Source organism: Haematobia irritans, chromosome 1 (assembly GCF_050003625.1).
Source record: "Haematobia irritans isolate KBUSLIRL chromosome 1, ASM5000362v1, whole genome shotgun sequence".
Classification (NCBI taxonomy): Eukaryota; Metazoa; Arthropoda; class Insecta; order Diptera; family Muscidae; genus Haematobia; species Haematobia irritans.
Window position 1 is genome coordinate 12,037,691 of NC_134397.1, and position 25,431 is coordinate 12,063,121.

General features: G+C 29.2%; 1 protein-coding gene across 3 annotated transcripts in view; it reads right to left on the reverse strand.

Moving 5' to 3' along the window:
- Positions 1–25,431, reverse strand: part of GATAe (endoderm-specific GATA factor) — a 67,874-nt gene that overhangs the window by 8,916 nt on the left and 33,527 nt on the right. For all 3 annotated transcript variants that reach the window (XM_075289254.1, XM_075289252.1, XM_075289253.1), the window contains one exon: positions 921–1,405. In XM_075289254.1, the coding sequence (XP_075145369.1) occupies positions 921–1,405 (485 nt within the window). The remainder of the gene's footprint in view (positions 1–920; positions 1,406–25,431) is intronic.

Sequence of the window (25,431 nt, forward strand, 5' to 3'; positions counted from 1 at the left end):
ATTTTGACATAATTTTCTATAAAAATAAAATTTTGACAAAATTTTCTATAAAAATAAAATTTTGTCACAATTTTCTATAAAAATAAAACTTTGACAAAATTTTCTATAAAAATAAATTTTGACAAAATTTTCTATAAAAATAAAATCTTGACAAAATTTTCTATAAAAATAAAATTTTGACAAAAATTTTCTATAGAAATAAAATTGTAACAAACTTTTCTATAACAATAAATGTTGACATAATTTTCTATAAAAATAAAATTTCCACAAAATTTTCTATAAAAATAAAATTTTGACAAAATTTTCTATAAAAATAAAATTTGACATAATTTTCTATAAAAATAAAATGTTGACAAAATTTTCTATAAAAATAAAATTTTGACAACATTTTCTATAGAAATAAAATTGTAACAAACTTTTTTAAAACAATAAATGTTGACCAAATTTTCTATAGAAATAAAATTTTGACAAAATTTTCTATAGAAATAAAATTTTGACTAAATTTTCTATAGAAATAAAATTTTGACTAAATTTTCTATAGATATAAAATTTTGACAAAGTTTTCTATAGAAATAAAATTGTAACAAAATTTTCTATAACAATAAAATTTTGACAAAATTTTCTATAGAAATAAAATATTGACAATTTTTTTTTTGAAATAAAATGTTGACAAAGTTTTCTATAGAAATAAAATTTTGACAAATATTTAATGTATTTAAATTTTTTTTAATCAAAGTAGTCACATAAAATGATAGCATCAAATAATTTTTTAATTGGGGTTAGTGATTGATACTATCATTTCAGTGATTGAAGAAGTTTCAATTAAAATTATTTAGTTTAGTGTCTCAAAACAAAAAATATTTTTTTCTATGTATGTTACACATTCCGTAATTAAATTAAGCCACTAACTTTATACTTACAGTTCTCCACTTGTTGTTAGAATCCTTCGCTGTGTTGGTCGTTGAATTGTCACAAAACTTTCGGGTACTGAATGTCCTACGGTTTGTTGTTGTTGCTGCGGGTTACTCTGACTTTGATTCTGATTCTGTATAACGGCATTAAGTGGTTGCGTTTGCTGAGTGTGAATAATTGTTGGGGTATTCTGTTGCTGTTGAGAGTTTGGTGTTAATGGCTGCTGCTGTTGTTGCTGTACTGATGCCGAAGACTGATGCTGTGGGTGTGGATTGTGATTTGAATTCGTATTTAATTGTTGGGGTTGCGTTTGTTGTGGAGCCTCAACTTGATTTGGTTTTTCCAAAGTAGTTGCAGAATTCTGATTTAAATTCTCCTGGCCATTTGACTCAGTTTTTATTTTGCTTAGGAGTTGTTGATGCTGTTGCTGTTGCTGTTGTTGTTGCTGTTGCTGATGATGTTGCATTTGTTGTTGCTGTTGCGCTTGCTCCATCTACAATGGAATATGAAATGAAAATGACTAAAGTTCATGGAGTCATTATTCTTTTAGGTATGACTAAAAAACGATTTCTCTTATTTACTTTGGAGTGTAAGTTGCCTCTCTCTCTCATTATGTCATAAATATGAACATTTTCCAAGTTCCGGTCTAACAGGCGGATATTTAGAGTTTTTTTCTTATGTATGTTATATTGTGTGTTGGGACGTATGCCTAACTATATCTTGCAATAAGTTGACGTTATTACAAATTTCCGTTAAAACCTTCTTCTCTGTGCAAATAATGTTTGCCATAACAAAGTTGTTTGTTGTGACAAAAAAACGTGCTAAAAACGTAGGCGAATGAGAAAATGTGGCAATGGCGTTTTACTTGTGACCCTATATTAGGATAGGTTGGGTGGTAGGTGATAATGCAGGTGGACTTATCTAATATCAAAGATGAATGTTCACACACGAAACTAGAATATTCACTCAAAAAAATTTACTTGGATCCAAAGAAATGTACCTTTCTTAACAAATAGACTGTCCGAAAGACGGACATTACTACAATCAAAAAAATTGAACTCTCTATTTCACTAAAGTCAATTTAACTTTATTTTAGTCCATGGAATTATAACGTTTGGAGAAAGTTTTCTTTATTCTAATAATTTTTTTCGCACGTTAGTTAAATGAACTAAAAAACGGTGAATATTATACACAAATGAAGCACAAAGATTTACAAGATTTACTTAAAATTTTTAAATTTTACTACAAATGCGCGCATCTTGAACTTCGTATGGCACTAAAGACATTCTTGCCATTTTGAATTCCAATTTTTTCCTTCACACTACAAAATTTTCGTTAACAAGTGAAAAAAATTAATTATGCCTAATAAATTTTCTTGAATTTGTTGAAAAATATTGACTTATTTTTGTGACATCGGCGAGACGTCAGGCTTATTAGCACTGCTTAGTTAAAATTTTCTAAAAATAATCTAAATTTTGTAAAATTTACCAAAAATTTTCTTCACTGTTTTTTTCAGTGTAGATTGTTTTACAATTTCACCCTCGGAAGTTGGTATTTCGGTGTAGAACAAACAGAATAACAAACATATTATACCTCAAACCTGATGCATTGAAAAACGTAGGCCTATTTCATAATATTAAGAGCAAATTTCCTTTAAAATAATTAAAATAATTAATTGCCTTAAAAATTTTTGAATTTAAGACACTATTCTCGGAAATTTGCTTCACTCCAACAATATGCTATATCTAAGTTAATTGGATATTCAGATTTTGGTTTAAAATTAAAGAAAACACATATCTCGTTCAGTGATCTAAGCAACTAGAAGACTGTCAAATTACTCAACGTGATTTTTACTTTTCTTACGGAGATTTAATTTTATACTTTTTTACAAAACTATCAATTATAACAATTGAAAAATGCTTAACTGGTACAACAATAGGTTACTGGTAAAGAGCGAGGGAGTGAATTGGCTTCCACCACTTACAACTCTTGAGAAATCCGGAAGATTTTTTCATTAAAACTAGTGGCGAGTTCAAAAGCTAAATTTTCAATTAATATCTTAATTAACATCGGTGATTTCGTGATTGAAAAATTCTTAACTAGTTCTACAATAGGTTACTGGTAATGTTCATTGGAGTCATTTGGATTCGTTCAATGACAAATTTAATCAATTCGCCATTAAAATCGTATGTTCACCACTGTGGTATCACAATGGACTGAATGATCTAAGTGAGACTGAAATAGCGGGCTGCCACTATACCCAACCTAACCTAAGATTTTTGAAGAATTTTTTAGGTAAAAAAAAAAACATTTGTAGGTTATATAGATAATCTTTAAATTATCTCAGTCAATTGCATATTTAGATTAAAGATAAAAAAGCTTCAAATATAGGCTATGACATTCTTTGAGGACTTTGCATCTTTCGTTTAAAATTTAGAAAGCATATCTCTCATTCATTGGTATAAGCAACAAGTAGAGTGTCAAAATTCCACAACGTGATTTTTATTTTTCTTACCGAAAAACATCAAAGAATTTTATTTTTTGTTTTTTTTTTTTACAAAAACACCAACCATTAAAAATGTATTACAAACAATCATTACAACAATAGCACCTACTATACTAACATAAAAATCAAAATGTCATAAGTTGTTCTTCATTTATGGCTAGGATGGTTGGCTCCCCTACTCCCAAAAAACAAAACAAGAAGAGCCGCCGCCACAAGGCAAAACTTTACATATGAAGCTAACGTCAACATTCTGATACAAGAGTGTCAACAAAAATGTTAAACACCAAAAAAATAAAAACTATTCCAAAACAAGAGGAAATTGTCATAATGCGGTATGTCAGTCAAGTTGTCTTAAGGCATATTATTTGACATCTCCAGAACGCCTACGTCAACAACACTGAAAAAATTGAGAAAATCAAAAATTTAAGCATCATCAGTTTGTGGTTTGAACCGTGAGCTTGATATTCAAAAGTATAAGATCATTATATTTTCTATGGTATTAAAAAAAATTATTCATAGTTTGAGGACTGTAAGTATAACATAAATAGCGTATATTCAATATTCACTGTAAAAATCCAACAAATTTAGTCATGGGAAATATTGAGACATTTTTTTATCCTTCCTTATGTCTTGCTTTAATTGTTTATATGGCTTTTTCCAATGCCATTCTTGTCATTCTTTCATCCGGACAATATTCTCCATGTACTCAAACAATGTTCTGATTTTTTGTTATTGTAACAAAGACTGACATACGGTATGTAAGCATAATGCATTTCTTTTTAATTTGTCAAAATTATTGACATTGTGTTGTGCTAAATAAAGGTGATAACAGGGTAGGAAAAAAGGAAATTTTAATAAAGAATATCAGACGCTGAAAATTACTGAGACTTTTTAATTTTTTTGTCTGAGTTTCATGCCAACAACGCCTTTGTCGGACAATAAACTTCACAACTGAATTTTTATTTTCTATAGAAAATTTTATTTTCGTAGCGTCCCTCAGCAGCATTGGACAATAACAACGAAGCCCCTGGTGCATTGATTAGCATGTCCACCTTGCATACACTGGGTTTCAAACCCAGTTTCGACCAAACACCAAAAAGTTTTTCAGCGGTGGATTATCCCACCTCAGCAATTATGGTGACATTTCTGAGTGTTTCAAAGCTTCGGACTCGGCTATAAAAAGGAGGTCCTTGTCATTGAACTTAGCATAGAATCGGGCAGCACTCAGTGATAAGAGACAAATGCACCACTGTGGTATTACAATGGCCTGAATAGTCTCAGTGAGTCTGAAATATCGGGTTGCCACTATACATATTCCCAGCAAAAAAAAAACAAAAACAAAACAAGCGTCGCAAAAAAATAGTGAAAATGTTCTTTTTGGACCAAAATTGTTACTGTTTGAAATTATTTACTGTTTAAAATATGAAAAAGCGATTTATAAAAAAATTTAATTAAAAGAACTTCCTGCACTCAAAAAAAAGTGAACCCTATATTTCACTAAAGCTGATTTTATTCTCTTTTAGTTCATGGAATTATTACGTTTTAAGAAAGTTTCCATGCCATTAACAATTTTTTGCGTACGTAAGTTAACTTAACTAAAGCAGAAGAAAAAATTATACACAATTGAAGTATAAAGATGAACTAAATTCGTGTCTCCCACAAAATAGTTCAGAATTCCTTAATATTTGTAAATTTTATCAATAATGCGTCCATCATGAACTTCGTATGGCACTAAAGACATTTTTGCAATTTTGAACTCCAATTTTTTTCCTTCAAACTACGAAATTTTCTTTAATAAGTGAAAAATAATAATTTTGTCTGATAAATCTTCTCAAATTTGTCGAAAATTTTTTACTTGTTTTTGCGAAATCGGAGCGACATCTGCGTTTATAATACTGTTTAGTTAAAATTTTCTACAATTAATCAAATTTTTCAACAATTAACTAAAATTTTCTTTCCTGGTGGGTTCACTGTTTTTTCAGTGTGTGTAGTCAAAACAAAGAACATCTTTGGGAGGACATTTGTGGAAGAATTTTTTGCCGCACCCAGATAAGAAGTATGATCACCTCAAACATGTTTCAAGAGCACCATGTTACTTTTTAACAGCCACTATGTAGCATTTTTGTCGCAAAAATATTCTTTTCTTGTCAAACATAACATGCTTTCGGAAATCATATACATAACTTTCGAGAAAAGAAAATGGTTTCGACAAACATGCTACATGTTTTCCATGAAAAAGTAACATTTTGCTCTTGGAACATGGTTGTGGTGATCATATTCCTTCTCTGCGGGCGGGTTGATAACAACGAAAGCAATTTTGGTTATATCTTCAAACATACTATATATATATATATATATATATATATATATATATATATATATATATATATATATATATATATATATATATATATATATATATATATATATATATATATATATATATATATATATATATATATATATATATATATATATATATATATATATATATATATATATATATATATATATATATATATATATATATATATATATATATATATATATATATATATATATATATATATATATATATATATATATACTAATTTTGTCATTCCGTTTGCAACACATCGGAATATTGTTTTCAAATTCAGAAAATTAAAAATATTCTTGGTCGCGCTCGAAATTCTATGTCGATCTAGGTTTTTCCGTCCATCTGTGGAAATCACACTAACTTCCGAACGAAACCAGCCGTCGACTTGAAACTTGGCGCAAATAGTTTTTCATTGATATAGGCCAGCTGGTATTGCAAATGGGCCATATCGAAGCTATCCTCAGATTAGACTTCTGGAGTCTTCTGTATGTTTTTTAGGTACTCATGTGTTGTTCCGGAAACCATTGATGCTATGAACCAACTGATATACCAAGATCGTCATGAGATCTATTGTGGGATTGATACAAGCTTAGGCGTTAGTGCAACAAGCATACATTCAATATTGCAAGAACATTTGAAGGTTAAAAAAATCTGTTCGCGTTGGTTGCCCATCGCTTAAAAAAGACTCGTGTCGATGCATCCAAAGAAATATTCCAAAAATACGATTGCGGTGTATCGAAGCACGTCTTTGACGTAACAGGTGATGAATCGTGGATTTACGCGTATAAGCCAGAAAGTAGATAGCAGCCGACTGTATGATTGTTTCAAGATGAACCAAATCGAAAATGGGTTGATTGCAAACGAAGCACTACGAAGCAAATGAACGCCATTTTTTTTTTTGGAACAACGTATAACAGTCAATTCTGAATGATATACAACCATATGTTTGCCAGTTATCCTCCAAGAAATAAAGAAAATCGACCACCGAAGATGGATCATTCTTCTCCACGACAATGCCTGCATTTTTGAGCACTCAATTGAATGATTTGTCATCCGCCGCATTAGAGACTATACCATGTACTACATGGTAAAGTACTTGCTATAGTCTCTAACTACCATGCACAAACTGGTCCACATCGGTTCATAATTGTATATAGCCCTCATATAAACCGATCCCCAGATTTGGCTTGCGGAGCCTCTAAGAGAAGCAAATTTCATCCGATTCGGTTGAAATTTGCTACGTGGTGTTAGTATATGATCTCTAACAAACCATGCCAGAATTGACCCATATCGGTCCATAATTATATATAACCTCCATACACACAAAAAAAATCACGAAAATTTTTCCAATTAAAATTTTGATTGATTAATATTCAATTAAAAATTTAATTGATTCAACAATTTTTTTAATTGAAACAAAAATCACTCACAAAAATAATGGTATCAATTATTTTTTTAATTGAATCAATTAACTTTTAAATTGACCTTCAATTAACTTTTTAATTGATGCTATCATTTCCGTGATTGAAGACATTTCAATTAAAAATTAATTGGATCAATTAATTTCGTGATTAAATCAGAAAACAATTTTTTGTGTGTATGAACCGATCCCCAGATTTGACCTCCGGAGCCTCTTGGAGGAGCGAAATTCATCCGATCCGGTTGAAATTTGGTACATTTTGCTAGTGTATGGCCGATAGCAACCATGCCAAAATTGGTCCGTATCGACCTATATTATATATAGGCCCCAAAAATTGTATATTTCTATAGAAAATTTTGTCAAAATTTTATTTCTATAGAAAATTTTGTCAGAATTTTATTTCTGTAGAAACTTTTGTCAAAATGTTATTTCTATAGAAAAATTATGAGGCATTTCATAGTTGGAGAGGAATGTTTGCAAAATCTTCCAAAACATCAAGAATTCTACCAATCTATCAAACAGTAAAAAATCTGCCATTTTTGGTAGACTCGTGTTCATAATTGTATATATCCCCCATATAAAGCAACCCAGCAAAAAATACTTCAGCAGTAGGAGGTTAATTACGCTTTTTCATATACAATAAAGTAGGCAGTGCATCCACACTGTATCAGTGGCAATAACGTAAACGAATAATCAAACTTGCGATCATTCGTTTACGTTATTGCAACCAATTCATGCAGTATAGATGCATGAAAGGTAGTGCTGTTTTCCTTCGCGCCAACAATGTTAACTTAAGATTATACATCACTTCTGAGCAATATTTCTATTAAAATGAGCAATTATATCAGCGCTATGTAGAAGCTGCTCTAAATCGGGACATCGGCTACAAAAATCAGCGAAGATTCGGTTGTTTTGTAAGCAGTTGGTACTGCCTCTCTCCCTTACAATCCTGCTGAAATAGTGCTTCATTTTTTGCTGGGAACCCCCATATTTCAATTCTGGCTCTATAATTACCGTACAAAAGTTCTTATCGGTTCGTAATTATTTCTCCCCAAATAAATACCGGTCAAGAACTGAATACATACGTATTTAATCGACCTTTATTTTGTCTACTATATATTCCGCATGGACGAACGTACAATTTAGAAGATGATGTTAAGAAGTTTTGTGATGCCTTGCCATCGTTCGCAACCCAAGTAATTTAATTGTGGATTACCGTTTTTAGTAGAAGTTTCTACACAATCCATAAGATTCGGCCTGGCCGAACTTACGACCGTATATACTTGTTTATATTAGTGTATGCAATACTTGTAAAAAATTAAATAACCCAAGGGATCCGCCATCGTCTAACCTTACTTAACTTTGTCAAAATAAGTTCGTCAAAAACTTTTAAAGGTATTTGTTTACCTGTTATAGAAATTTCACTTTATGTATATTTCCTTGCAAACCAAGAATACTGTTATACTGGACAAATATTTGAATATATTGAAATGAGTGTCAAACTTTTTACCAGGAGCATTTCTGAAAAAAAACCTTTTCTTCTTTCTCAGAAAAAACTTCTACCATGACATTATATGTAGTATATCCAATATGAGACCAACATGATTGTTGGTTTGGCGACGAGCTTTTTTGTTTTGTTTTGTTTTATTACTGTCAATTATTTGTCCAATGTGACCATACCGTAGGTCTATAAACGTCAAATGCCTTGGTTTACGTTTACCTGTAGTGACAACAAAATTTCCAAATATCAAGAAAAATGACTCACTTCCTGTAGGAAATATAAAAAATGAAAGCTTCAAAACTCTTTGTATAGGCTAAGGATGATTAATTGGTTGGCAAATATAATTCTAAATATTTCAAAAAATATGGAATTTCCCAAATAATAAAACAGTTGAAATGTTAAAAGCTATAATAATGTATTACAAATTTATAATTGGTATTTTTTCCTTCATTTCATTGGAAAAAATATTTATCGATTATATATCATCAAATAGCAATTATGCGGTGTTTAATGATGATCATATTTTCAAAATGATAAAGAAAAAATTGCTAATTTCTCAATATTACATAGCAAATATTCAGGTGGCTCATTTGGTAGCCAGCTAACCAGTCATCTAAACTGATGACCAGCCACTGTCCACAATGAATTTGTAAATATATGCTCAAGTTACGTGTAAACATCAGTGATTGTTTATCACCATTATCTGTCTATCTATCTGCCTTTATCTTCTCTAGGGTTATCGATCTGTAAATAATAACAATGTCTGCTTGGTTAGTTGAGTTGGTATCTTTAAGAACCACTAACCAACCTACCACCACACAACGTATGTGGCCTCCAGACTAAACAAAAAAAAGTGCAAAACGTGCACAGGAATTCGTTGGTATTGTATCATTTCTGTTTTACTGATTTGATATTTTTCAACTTATCTCACGTGAGTTAAGGTTTTATCTACATATATGTAGAGTCATACTCTCCTCTTTCACTCCCAGATATGAATGTTCTACCACCCCCTCTACACATTCATATCTGGGAGAACATATTCAAAATAATAACAACCTATATCTTATCCATGGAAACTTTCCTTTTCAATATACACTTTTTTTGTCATGTCATGGTGCGACTACTATTTTTACAATTTCTGTTTTTTGTAATCAGTGCAAGAGGGAAATAGTGCATTTTAAATAGTAGGTGTTCCAGTAGCTAACGTTGATTCAAAACAGTTTCACTATAGCAGATTGAGGATCTTGCATCCTTGATTTATATTTAAAATAATTTTTACTTTTTTTAGATTCGTGGTAATGTTGAAATGCCATAGTATGAAAATTAGAATTAGCGAGCTCAAATACCTTTGTATAAAGAAAAAGCTTTATACTTATCACAATATTTGAATATTTAAAATTTTCTATTTGAATCAAAATGTAACGTCTTTTTTGAGTACTTTCTAAGTTACAGTTTGAAAATATCTGATATGAACTCTATAGTCTTATGCTATGATCACACTGGGTTATTTATATTTGACAGAAATCAAAAAATAATCCGTCGCCACAACCAAACTAGCTAACATTTTAACCTTATATTGGATATATAACATCATGGTAGGATTATTTTCCAAAAATGGTATTCAGATATTTAGAAAATGGTTCTGGAAAATTGTTTAACACTAATTTTGGTAAAATATATGCCTAGTCTAGCCTTAGAACATAAAAGCAAATTTCAAACAAAATCAATAAAAATTGTCCTAAATCGATACAACGAAATTTCTTGGTAGATTTTTAACCTTAAATGTCACTTTGATAACCAATATAACCGGATCAACATAATTGGTAAGGAACTTCGTCAGCAATAATATATTCTAACTTGAACTAATCCACTTGGGTACTTGTTTCGATTGATCTCATACCTCGAGAGATTCAATACTCAAAAGATATGCCCACTGTCTTCCACAAATCGGAAATCATTTATCTGGTGTGGTTGGCTTTCGGTGCTTAGATACAGTCCACAAACTAGAGTTGAGCCTTCTCGCCGCACTCCATCACTGTCATCATCTACTGAGTTAGACTCAGTAGAGTCAAATTATATTATTCAAAATGAATAATATTTGGGAGTATTGACTCGTAAATTGTAATAACGATATTGACAATATTGCAAAACTTTAAAGTGATGGTTCCTTAAATGTTTCGAGGAGCGAAGTCTCGAATTCAACGCCGGGTTAAGATCCCAACAGTTTTCATGAAGGGAAGAAATTCTTAAAAGTTGGAAATGAGCCGGAATCGTTTCCAAAAATAAAAACGTTTCAGCCTTTTTACGAATGCGGTTAATGATTCAATGATTATGGTCTTGACATGACAATTTTCCGATGTAAGCAATTTATAAGCTTCTAAAATAATCTTCTTAACTTAATCGAGCACACGTTCAAGAACTTGAACCCACCAGCTGTGACATTTTGGTAACCATTCTCAAGCATTCTCATCGAACCTGGCGTCAGAATAATTGCGTTTTTTTATCGGGAAAACATTTATCAAACAAAGTCTCATCGTACATTATGTGTGAACCAACCATCGTCGGCAAACATTGACAAGTAAGGAAAGTCTAAAGTCGGGCGGGGCCGACTATATTATATCCTGCATCACTTTGTAGATCTAAATTTTCGTTACCCTATCACATCCGTCAAATGTGTTGGGTGCTATATATAAAGGTTTGTCCCAAATACATACATTTAAATATCACTCGATCTGGACAGAATTTGATAGACTTCTACAAAATCTATAGACTCAAAATTTAAGTCGGCTAATACACTAGGGTGGAACACAATGTTAGTAAAAAAAATATGGTAAACATTTAAATCTGAAGCAATTTTAAGAAAACTGCGCAAAAGTTCATTTATGATTTATCACTCGATATATATGTATTATAAGTTTAGGAAAATTAGAGTCATTTTCACAACTCTACGACTAAGCAATGGCCATTTTACAAGGAAAATGTTGGTATTTTGACCATTTTTGTCGAAATCAGAAAAACATATATATGGCAGCTTTATCTAATTCTGAACGGAAATTGGCACGCATAGCTACAATGCTAAATATACTCCCTGTGCAAAATTTCAACTAAATCGGAGTAAAAAATTTGCCTCTGTGGTCATATGAGTGTAAATCGGGCGAAAGATATATATGGGAGCTATATCTAAATCTGAACCGATTTCAAAAAAATTTGGCACACTTGACTACACTACTAATTGTACTCCTAGTGCAGAATTTTAAGCAAATTAGGGTAAAACTCTGGCTTCTGGGACCATATTAGTCCATATCGGGCGAACGATATATATGGGAGCTATATCTAAATCTGAACCAATTTCAAGAAAATTTGGCGCACTTGACTATAGTACTAATTGTTCTTCTTGTGCAAAATTTTAAGCAAATTAGGGTAAAACTCTGGCTTCTGTGGCCATATAAGTCCATATCGGGCGAAAGATATATATATGGGAGCTATATCTAAATCTGAACCGATTTCTTTCAAAACCAATAGGGTTCTATTCTGAGCCAAAGTACATACTTGTGCCAAATTTGAAGTCGATTGGACTAAAACTGCTACCTAGACTTTGATCACACAAATGTGTTTACAGACAGACGGACATGGCTATATCGACTCAGGAGCCCACCCTGAGCATTTTTGCCAAAGACACCATGTGTCTATCTCGTCTCCTTCTGGATGTTGCAAACATATGCACTAACTTATAATACCCTATTCCACAGTGTGGCGCAGGGTATAACAATAATTCCCGCATTGACTTTTGGTGCAAAAAATATTTAGAATTTTTTCTGTTTTTTTTTTTACTTTTTTCGTGAAAAATCTGCCGGTTTTTGGTGCTAAAATTCTGGCAATCTGGTATCAACCAATCAGAAAAGCGCGTACAGTTTTTGTTTTTAATTTCTCCAAAAATAACTTAATATCCACTTTTGTACTACACAAAATTATTTTAGATTAGATTGTAAGAAAGAGAGGATTTGACGTTTAAAATGGTTTGTTTTCTTTAAATGGAGTTTCTTTGAATCTGCTTGTGTGTGCCATATCATCTGGTCCATAACTAGTATGCGTTGCTTGCGTTCATGACTATAGGATACTTGTGTGTTGTGAGTGAAAAGATATTGCCAATGTCATGTAGCCATTATAAGGCTCAGTGGCCTTCGAAACGTATTGTCCGTGGTACGATTATGATTCTTCGTCCGAATAAAAGATAAAATTTTGAAAATTTTTATAAGTGAATTTTTACTTCTACATTGTTTGTATTACAGGAGAGAAAGTGGTAAGAATTAAATCAATCGTGTGGAAGTGAGAAGAGGGAGCAAAACAAGGACTCCAAAATGTGCCAGTATGGATACACTGAAGACAGCCATTGTACCAGAATAGGCCAAACAACCTGAAAATTACATACGGGCAGTTTACATATCGGCGAATGATCAATTCAGAGCTATTTGAATTAAGAGAAACTACAGTGAAACCTCTGAAAGGTGGACATTCACGGTCGCCAAAATTTTGTTCGCATTTGGGAGGTTAATTTTAATGTGTTAATATACGTCCCCAGACAACTGTTCACATTTGAGAGGTGCCCAGTATTCAGAGTGTGGGAGGTTTCACTGTATTTTAATTTTGCTACCCTATATATTCTCCCGGTGTAGCTTCATTCATAATAACACACTGGTAGCCTGTTATTTGGACATCTTTTAGAATTTTTCATATCACCTCATTTTATCTTCAAATAAGAGCGATCCTTTCTATTCCTCAGAGTGCATTGCATGCATTTTAGTTAAGGTGATAATATTGTCAAATTGATAAGTAATTTAGGTCTATTTCTAAAAATGATCCTTTAGAAGAATTTTTATGAATGAATGAAAAAGAGTAAGATGACGGAAAATTGAGTCTATACCAATTGGGTTATGGGTCACATTCCTAATGGAATTAGACGACACATTGTTTTTTTTTTGTTAACAAACATTACCATTTCTCTTCATCATCTTCCTTCCTTTTTTGTTTAGTTTTGTTAAAATACTAAGGCCATATGCCATAAGTTTTTCATATATTGTCCTTTACCTGGCGAGTTGCTATTGTTGTTGTTGTTGGTATGTGACACATTTTTAATTGAGTGCCATCACATTCAACTATGCTCTTTATGAATTTTTTTCTTGTGTTTAGTATAACTTGCCTATATTCTCACACAAAGGAGATCTACACATTTGCGTGCAAGAATTGTAAGGAATTTTGACGCCACTTTACCAATGAGGATCTTATTTAACTGCTCGTAAAGATAATGGATCTTTCAGCTTTTATTTTAGTTTAGGGTTTTTTTTTTGTAGCCAGCGTATTTCCAGTTTGTATCTTTTGTCCCTCGTTATTCACCTTTTATCCATTTCAGTTGGCATCAGTGTGATTGTCGGCTTGATGGTAAAATTGATTTGCGTTTTTATATGCTTGGCGTTTTTTGCTTTTTGTTTTTTTTTTTTCGACATCCACTAAGTATAGATTTTATTGTTGATTTATACTTTTATAATGGTACTTTTGAATTTATATTTTGCTCTCAATGGATTTCAGAATGAGTCAGCGATGTGCGGCGATATGTGAAATGATACAAAGATTGGGAATCGTAAAAATTGTATCATCTGATATTGGAAAATATATTATATTATAGCATTTTGAATTATATTTTGTTTTGCATTATTTTTTTTTATTAATATAAGCAAATATTGATGAAAATTCTACCGAGGGCATTGCTTAGCAAAAGTTGTCCTGCACTAAAAAATTATTGTCGTGAGGCCAATAATTTCATGTCTTTAAAATACGAATACAAATTTTGCTTAGCATTGAAGACGCATATTTCTGATATAAATTTTTTATTGTCCAAAAGTCTATACACTTTTCAATGAAGTTGTTTTTTTTTCTTATAGTTAAGTGATACGACTTAAAAATGGTTATCTTTACATGCAAGAAAATTTTGTTTGACTAAGGTCAACTTGGCTTGAATAAAGCAAAAAGGGTTCAAAAATAAGAGATGTATATTTTAAAGACATTTTTTGAACTTGAAACAAGTAGTTTCTACTCGAAGACGAGTTTGAATTTGGAAATTTATTAATTGGGTTTTGGTTAACATGTTTTGACTTTGATAGCACATGAAGAAAAAAGCTGAAAAACATATCAATTATAATTTGTTTCCTAGAATCTATACTTATTGATTCAAATTTACAAGAGAATTGGGTCTTAAATGAATTTCTAGTTCAATTCTTCGCTACTCTGGCTCAGAATCAATACAAAAATCATAGTTGTCACGATCATTTGGTAGATTTTCCAAAATATTCCTCTCAGACTAAGGTATACTTCAATTTAAAAAAAAAATACAATTTTAATAAAATTTTCTACAGAAATAAGTATAAAACCCAATGAAATAAGTTTTTGTTTTTTTTCGAAGTTTTCTATAGAAATAAAAATGTGACAAAATTTTCTAGAAAAGTAAAATTTATAAAAATTTTCTAGAGAAATAAAATATTTTCAAAAATTTTTAGAGATATGAAATTTTGACAAAATTTTCTATAGAAATAAAATGTTGACAAAATTTTCTATAGAAATCAGATTTTGTCAAAGTTTTCTAAAGTAACAAAAATCTTTAAAAAATTGAAAAAAAAAATCTAGAGAAACAATATTTTGCAAAATTTCCTATAAAAAAATGTTTGTCAAAAATTGTTAGAGAAATAAAATTTTGACAAAACTTTCTATAAAAAAAAAATTGACAAAATTTTTTATAGAAACATTTTTTAGAGAAATAAAATTTTGACAAAATTTTCTATAGAGAAAAAATTTGACAAAATATCCTATAGAAAAAGAATTTTTAACAAAATTTTCTATAGAAATACAATTTTGTCAAAATCTTTTATAGAGGTAAATTTTGACAAAATTTTTTATAGAAAAATGTTCAATAGAAAATAATGTTGACAAAATTTTCTATAAAAAAAAATTGACAAAATTTTCTATAGAAAAAAATTTTGACAAAATTTTCTAGAGAAATGAAATTTTGCTAAAAATTTTTAGAGAAATGAAATGTTGAAAAAATTTTATATAAACAAATTTTGACTAGATTTTCTATATTGTAATTGTAATAATTGTGACTAAATTTTCTACATTTTATCAAAAAAATTGACATTTTCTATAGCAAAACTTTTTGACAAAATTTTCCAAAAAGAAAAAACCTGACAAAATTTTCTATATGAATAAGATTTCGTCCAAGTTTTCCATAAAAATAAAATTTTGACAAAATTTACTAGAGTAAAAAATTAAAAATTAAACAAAATTGACAATTGAAAAAAATTGACAAAATTTTTAGAGAAATGAAATTTTGCCAAAAATTTTTAGAGAAATGAAATGTTGACAAAATTTTATATAAAAAAATTTTGACTAAATTTTCTATAAAAAATTTTTGACTAAATTTTCTATATAAACAATTGTAACTAAATTTTCTATAATTTATCAAAAAAAATCGACGACATATTCTATAGCAAAACATTTTGACAAAATTTTCTACAGAGAAAAAACCTGACAAAAATTTCTATAGGAATAAAATTTCATCAAAGTTTTCTATAAAAATAAAATTTTGACAAAATTTACTAGAGTAATAAAATTTGTACAAAATTTTCTATAGACAAAAATTTTTACAAAATTTTCTATAGAAAAAAATTTTGACAAATTTTTCTATAAAAAAATTAAACAAAATTGACAATTGAAAAAATTTTCTATAGACAAAAATTTGACAAAATTTTATATAGAAAAAAAAATTGACAAAGTTTTCAACAGAAATAAAATTTTGACAACATTTTCTAATGTAATAAAATTTTGACAAAATTTCTGAAGAAATAAAATTTTGACAAAATTGTCTAGAGAACTAAAATTTTGACAAAATTTTCTATAAAAAAAATGTTGACAAATTTTTCTATAAAAAAATTAAACAAAATTGACAATTGAAAAAAATTGACAAAATTTTCTATAAAAAAAATTGACAAAATTTTTAGAGAAATGAAATTTTGCCAACAATTTTTAGAGAAATGAAATGTTTTGCAAAATTTTATATAAAAAAAAAATTGACTAAATTTTCTATATAAACAATTGTGACTAAATTTTCTATAATTTGTCAAAAAAAAAAATTGACGACATTTTCTATAGCAAAACATTTTGACAAAATTTTCTACAGAGGAAAAACCTGACAAAAATTTCTATAGGAATAAAATTTCATCAAAGTTTTCTATAAAAATAAAATTTTGACAAAATTTACTAGAGTAATAAAATGTTTACAATATTTTCTACAGAAAAAAATGTTGACAAATTTTTCTATAAAAAAAATTAAACAAAATCGACAATTGAAAAAAATTGACAAAATTTTCTATAGAAAAAAGTTTTGATAAAATTTTCTATAGAAAAAAAATTGCCAAAGTTTTCAATAGAAATAAAATTTTGACAACATTTTCTAATGTAATAAAATTTTGACAAAATTTCTGAAGAAATAAAATTTTGACAAAATTGTCTAGAGAAATAAAATTTTGATAAAATTTTCTATAGGAAAAATTTTTTTGACAAAATTTTCTATAGAAATACAATTTTGACAAAATTTTCTATAGAGGTAAATTTTGACAAAATATTTTATAGAAGTAAATTTTGAAAAAATTTTCTATAGAAATAAAATGTTCACAAAAGTTTCTAGAGAAATAAAATGTTGACAAAATTTTGGCAAAATTTTTAAAATAAAAATTTTTAAATTTGGTACATATTTGGTAAAATGGCCCGAGTGGCAAGCGTGCGAGGGACTAATATAAGAAAACATTCGTGAATTTCTTTTCTATTCTACACTGAAAAAATAATGACAATAAGAAGGATAATGCAATCTAAATTTTGGGACATGCAACTCTAAGGACAAGCATCATTAAAATAAAAAAAATAATTAAAAGACGGTTCACAACCTTTGCTTTAGATTTTTTTCATTTAGTTTGGTACACAAATTTTGAATTTGAATTTTCCGTCCCTCCATAAGAATCGTATGTCTTTAAAGTAAGAGTGGTTTTCCTAAGAAAAATATTTGTGATTTGCATTTTTTCCTAAGAAAAATTATATTGATTTAAAATTTACTGAGATATTGAGTATTTGGATTAAAATTGAAAATACTTCAAATATAGCTAAGTTTTATTCTAAAAAATTTTGAATTTTTGGTTTAAAGTTTGTTTACAGTTTTTTTTTTTAATTAAGAAAACGTTTTTTATTTTGAAGTATCTGTTATAGTTTAGATATTAAACTGACAATTATATTTACGTGAGAATGAAAACTCGGTGAATTAACTTCTTATCCTAATTTTAATTTTATAGAGCCTAGATTTAAAGAGAGATAACTCCCTAAAAAGGGTCTTCATTTTGATGAAGCCGGATCTTTGGTTTGGAATCAATACACACCTGTAGCCTCATGCTCTGTCATATTTTCTAAAATGATCTACGAAGAGCAGACATAATTAAATTGATTTGGATCTATCGCTAAAAATTTTAAATTTAATTTTGTAGGAAGGAGTTGCCCAATATTAGATTTATGTTTTTCAGTGTACTTTCGTGTTAGAATATAAAACCAATAAAAATTACCCAATACTGATCTTTCTTCCAATATTCACACATTCGCTCAAGCCCAAGATACCATCAAAATTCTCTTGCCCAATGAAGGAAAAAAGGAAGTAATGGCCAATGGTTTAGGAAATTCTTCTTATCTGGGGCTTTGTCATTTTCCGGCGATAGTGGCATTAGACACGCGCCTGTAATTTTCTCTCTACCACATGGAATTTTAAGGCAGTGGCACTTAAATGACACTTTTTCCCAGTAATGGCTTCAATTAAATAGCAGTTGAAAATATTTTCTTTTTTTATCTCACAAACAATGAGAGTGAAAAAAGGTGAATCTTTCGAAAATCGTCTGTCCCACCAAATGGTTGGCCCTTTACCATTCCTTTACTGTCTATATGACTTTAAAATCGTATTAATTTCTTATCGATTGTGTTCCATTTCTTTTTTACTCTTTTTGTCTAATTGCTGCTGCTGCCGCCGGCACTATTGTCGCCTTCATTCATGTATTATTACCTCACTCACTCACATCATGGGGGATGGGGAATTTCCAGTCATTTTTATTTCATTTTAAAGACCTATAAACCCACTCTGTTTGATATTTTATTGTAAATTTATTATTTTATTTCGTTTTTTTTTTCTTTTTTCATATTCACTTGATCGTTGTTTGGCTCTACATTATTTTTATTTTAGGTCCTCTTTATGGTTTATGTGTTCGTTTTGTCTGTCCTTTGTTTATAATTTATTAGTTTTATGACGTGTTAAGGTCTCATTAACTCATTTAAGACAGTTATTTTTTTATTTTTGTTTTCTTAAGATTTTTTCCTACAATTCACCCCAAAGTTACTTTAATTCTCCTACTTATGTGGGAATAATAATAATAATAATGAGCACGATCACAAGTGTTAATTTAATAATTTTGATAGTTGAAAATTAAAAAAAAACATAATCCTTATATATATTTCTAGGTATGTGAGTGTCGTTATGTCTATATTAAAAACTAAAAGAAAATACTTCCCTATGAAGAAATTGATTTTATTCAAAATTTTTATAAGATGAGTCCAAAACAAACATTAGCCGCATTTTTAGCTTTGAGGAAATTTTACGTATTACTTCTTTTAATTTAAAAAAGTAATTTTAAGAAATTTTCGAAAAATTGATTTTCAAATTTCTATGAAAGGTTTTCTAGTTTTAATGAGAAAATTTTATTTTAAGACAAACGGGTATCGTATCTCTCAATTAAAATTTATTTCTATGAAAGAAGTTTGTACTTTATATTGTGTACATGTTTTGTTATTTTAAATATTTAAGTGCTTGTAATCAGAATTTATAAATAAAAATGTTTACTTTTCATAAATGGAATACGGCATTTTGAAAACAAAACTATTTTCTAAAATTTTACAAAAATTGATCTTGGAATTTATGAAGCTTTCAAGAGCCAATATTTTGACTTTTTTTCAAAATTTGGGCAATATTCACATTCGACAGTGATTATTTAATTTGATGGAAAATATAAAATTGAAAAGAAATAAGAGAAAAACTTTGAAAAACTTCAGCTCGAATAGTAGGATTACGCTTTTACCACAATTATGAAATTTTTCCAACCACCGACGGTAAATTGGTTAAATTGCCACTGACGGGCCTATCACAGAATTTGTGGCGATGATCCACTTTATCAGAATTTTTAAAATAGCTTATATTATTAACCTCAGGGGGACTTTTCTACAGGCTGGTCATTCAGTTTCTGTACTTTGGAATGAGTTAATCCTCTACTGGACCTGGGGTTAATCCATTTCCGTAGGGCAGTTACAGCCGTCCTTATAAAGTCTGTAATATCAATTTGCAGATTACCAAACTTTGACAAAGTTTGCCTAATTGATTTCTTCTATACTCCACAACCAATTTTTCGATAGACACAACTATTAGATTGATTGATTTTTTTTACCAAACTCCATTAATTAATTATTTCGATAAATTTAAAATCAACTTTCCAATGTTCAATTTTTTTCTAATTTTTTTTTTTTATTGAAAAAGAATAAGTAAATTTTATTGCGCAACCCCAATAGGTTCTTAAAAATACACTCAAAAAAGAGTGAAGCCTCTAGAGCACTAAAGTCAATTTAATTTTTTTTTTTAATTTATGGAAATTATTATATTTTAGTAGAAAGTTTCCTTGGTTATAATAATTGTTTGTATACGTTAATTAAATTAACTAATTTTTTTTCATAGTTTTTTCCTTCAAACTAAATTAATTATGTCTAATACATTTCCTTGAATTTGTCGAAAAATATTTACTTAGTTTTGTGATATCGCCGTTTGTAATGCAGTTAGATAAAATTTTCTAATTGGTGAAATAATAATATGATGAATAATAAAAACGAATTTTGACAAAAAAAAATGTGTTTTTGTTTGTTAGACCGGGGACTTATCAGCCAACCTATTATTTTTGTAATTTTATAACATTTCATACTATTAAAATAAATTAAACCCACCACAAAATAAAATTTAGTTTCTCTTTAGAAAATTGTACATTTAAAAAAAATTGTGACCAAATATGACAAATTATGCAAATTAAATTTTAGGATACGCAATTTACACAATATAAAGTACAAAAAAATACGAAGAAATTTTAATTTAAAAAGTTCATAATCTTTGTTTTCTTCAAATTTTTAGATATGAATCTTTGAAATTTGCATACCTCCATTAAAGTCGTATGTCTTTGAAGCACGAAAATTTCTCTTAAAATAAAAAATAACATTTTCGAAGAAGTAATCTTAAATTTTATTGAAATATTTTGAGGATTTTGCGCTTTAAGAAGCAGCCCTTATAGCTGGGAATCACAGCAAGGCCAAAATCCTTGCATTCAGTTAACTTGTTTTCGCGTGTAACTTCAATATATTCCCAGCGGCGATGTGATATAAATGATTTCAACCAAGTTGAAGAGAAATTAATAAGCATAATTAGTATTTTTATTCTTAGTATTCTTTTCATTGAATATGTTTAAAATTTCGTATTTCGAAACTGTGTTAAATTTTATTAAAAATTGGTGTCCAAGAGATGCATAATTTTGGTAAAATGTTGCCCTTTTAGAGCAATATTAACTACTTTTTTATACCCTCCACCATAGGATGGGGGGTATATTAACTTTGTCATTCCGTTTGTAACACATCGAAATATTGATCTAAGACCCCATAAATATATTCTGGGTCGTGGTGAAATTCTGAGTCGATCTGAGCATGTCCGCCCGTCCGTCCGTCTGTTGAAATCACGCTAACTTCCGAACGAAACAAGCTATCGACTTGAAGCTTGGCACAAGTAGTTGTTATCGATGTAGGTCGGAAGGTATCGCATATGGGCCATATCGGTCCACTTTTACGTATAGCCCCCATATAAACGGACGCCCAAATTTGGCTTGCGAGGCCTCTAAGAGAAGCAAATTTCATCCGATCCGGCTGAAATTTGGTACATGGTGTTAGTATATGGTCTCTAACAACCATGCAAAAACTGTTTCATATCGGTCCATAATTATATATAGCCCCCATATAAACCGATCCCCCATTTGGCTTGCGGAGCCTCTAAGAGAAGCAAATTTTTCCGATCCGGCTGAAATTTGGTACATGGTGTTAATATATGGTATCTAATGACCATGCAAAAATTGGTCCATATCGGTCCATAATTATATATAGCCCCTATATAAACCGATCACCAGATTTGACCTCCGGAGCCTCTTGGAAGACCAATATTCATCTGATTCAGTTGAAATTTGGTACGTGATGTTAATATATATCCTCAAACACCCATGCAAAAAGTGGTCGATATCGGTCCATAATTATATCTATGCCCCATATAAACCGATCCCCAGAATTGACCTCCGGAGCATCTTGGAAGAGCAAAATTCATCCGAGTGAGTTGAAATTTGTGGATAACAGTCTTTCGTAGAAGTTTCTACGCAATCCATGGTGGAGGGTACATAAGATTCGGCCTCGCCGAACTTACGGCTATATATACTTGTTAATAAATTCGAAATTATTAAAATAGTGTACTTCGTTAGTCGATAGAACCAGCAGAAAAATAAATAAAATCAAAAACTGCAAAAACATAATCTCACTTTGAGGGAATTTTAACTACAATGTTAATTGAAAAAATTTTCTGATTTATTCACAAAATTAAATTTTGAAAAACCAATCAATCAAAAATATACACGCACAGAAAAAACATGCTTGGACATGGTTGCCGCATCCATTTAATGCTTATTTAGAGTATGTAATTGTCGCGAAAACCATGTATTTTGTCTTTGTAAAAATAATTTTCGAGCGGAGAAAAATATATGTTGGCAATAAACATTTAAATGGTTCTCAAATGCCGCAAACATGTTCTATTATTTAAATGATAGAATTTGAGACCATTATATGGTCAGGAAAATCATGTATCTGACCATCCAATTTTTTTACTTTTTTGCAGAGAAAAAAATATTTTTATAGTTTACGTATAGACATGTCTACAACCATTACATGGCCATAAAGACCATGTACATTGTTTTCGTGACCATTTAATTTTTTAATTTTTTTGCAGCGACAAGAATTTTATAAAAACATTGAGCAGGTACACACGATTTTCATTTTGCGCGTCAGTCGTGTGTTGATTGTTTCTTGGAATGGACGGAGAATACGGAATTATTGTGTTTTGTGTTAATTTATTTATTCAGAAATGGCACGTGGTTTTATGTGAATACCAAAAAGGAAAGTGTAATTGAAAAAAATATACCTGGTTTTTGTTCTGCATTTTTGATATATGGTATAATTTATTTTTATTTGCAGTTACATGATGTCTGCGTTTGTACATTTGATGGGCACGAAGTAAATATGGAATGATTACTTATTGTTGAAATTGAACCAAACTAGAGTGTGTAAAAATATGTGAAGTTTGCTTGCACGACATTATAAATACAAATAAACAATGAATTAGTTTATAAATAAATAAAAACAAATAAATAAAGTTGATTTTGTGTTTTCTTTTCTCAAGTGGCGTCCTTTTTTCGACGACGAAAAAAGTTTTTTCATAAAAATCAAAACATTTTAGGTTGTGACCATGTTCTTTTAACTAGAAGAAAAACATTTTTGACGAATAACATAACATTTTAGATCGTGACCATTGTCTTTTAATGGAAACAAAATTCTTTTTATCAATATAATAACATTTTAGATGAGGACAATTGTATTTTTCTTAGAACCATGTTCACTGAGCCAACATGGTTGCAGGTTAAAATGTTACATGGTCGCCGCAAAAATAGCTGCTATCATATTATTTTGCTCTTCGAATATGATTGTGGCAATCATGTTTCTTCTCTGCGTGTAAGCAGCATACACAAAAATTATTAGCTTTCCTTTAATTAAAAAAATATTTTAAACAAATGATTTTTTTATTACAGAATAGAAATTGATTCTAAAATATTGTTAATATAATCTGATTTTCTAGGAAAAAGTTTTTTACCTGAGAAGGCAATGAATGACCACTTTTCGGAGTTTTCCGAAACTCTTATTAAAAATAACAAAAAATCTAAAAATGATCGATCCTACTCTAAATTGAATTTTTTTATTAAAATTTTAACTACATAGATTAGTTATTTAATTGACAATATTTTCAATTTCAACCTTACTTTTTAATTTGAAATATTTTGGTGATATATTTTCTGTGTTTTAGAAGGATTCTTGAAAAGTCAATTCATCAAAAAATTTGAGGGAATTTTAACTACAATATTAAATGAAAAAAATTCTGATTTATTCACAAAATTAAATTTTGAAAAGCCAATCAATCAAAAATATAAGCAGCATACACAAAAATTATTAACTTTCCTTTAATTAAAAAAATTTTTTAAACAGAATGATTTTTTTATTACAGAATAGAAATTGATTCTAAAATATTGTTAATTTGATCTGATTTTCAAGCAAAAAGTTTTTTACCTGACAAAGCAGTGAATGACCATTTTCCGGAGTTTTCCGAAACTCTTATTAAAAATAACAAAAAAATCTAAAAATGATCGATCCTATTCTAAACTGACTTTTTTATTAATATGTTAATTACATAGATTAGTTATTTAATTGACAATATTTTAAATTTCAACCTTACTTTTTAATTCGAAATATTTTGGTGATATATTTTCCATGTTTTAGAAGAGTTCTTGAAAAGTCAATTCATCTAAAAATTTGAGGGAATTTTAACTACAATATTAAATGAAAAATTTTCTGATTTATTCACAAAATTAAATTTTGAAAAACCAATCAATCAAAAATGTATGCAGTATACACAAAAATTATTAGCTTTCCTTTAATTAAAAAAATATTTTAAACAAATGATTTTTTTATTACAGAATAGAAATTGATTCGAAGATATTGTTAATTTAATCTGATTTTCAAGCAAAGTGTTTTTTACCTGACAAGGCAGTGAATGACCACTTTCCGGAGTTTCCGAAACTCTTATTAAAAATAACAAAAAAAAATTTAAAAATGATCGATCCTACTCTAAATTGTCTTTTTTTATTAAAATGTTAACTACATAGATTAGTTTTTTTTTTTTAATTGACAATGTTTTCAATTTCAACCAGCTTTTTAATTCGAAATATTTTGGTGATATATTTTCTTTGTTTTAGAAGGGTACTTGAAAAGTCAATTCATCCAAAAATTGGGCAAAATCCACAAGATAACTTCTTGTTCCCATTTGCAATCCTTATTTTCCAGTAATAATAATAATAAAATATTTTGGAGCGAGTTGAAATATCAAAAAAATTAAAGATCTTAAAGAAAAGAGAATGTCGATTCGGACATTGGAAATAATTATTTTTAATTTTTGTAAAAATTAATATTTTAAAACAGGTAATGAAGTAGTATCGAACTACTTCATCTAAACTTAAAAATAAATAATAATTTGATATTTTCCAAATTAGATATGACTTGCATGTGGATATTGCATTTTCCTATTTCGTTTTTTTTTCACGCTTTCATAATATCCATATCAATATTTTGTAATTGTTTATGTCACCAGCTTATTTTATCACTTTCTTGTAGTTATCTCTTGAAGAGAGAGAGAGATAATGCACAATGGCTTTTATGTATGT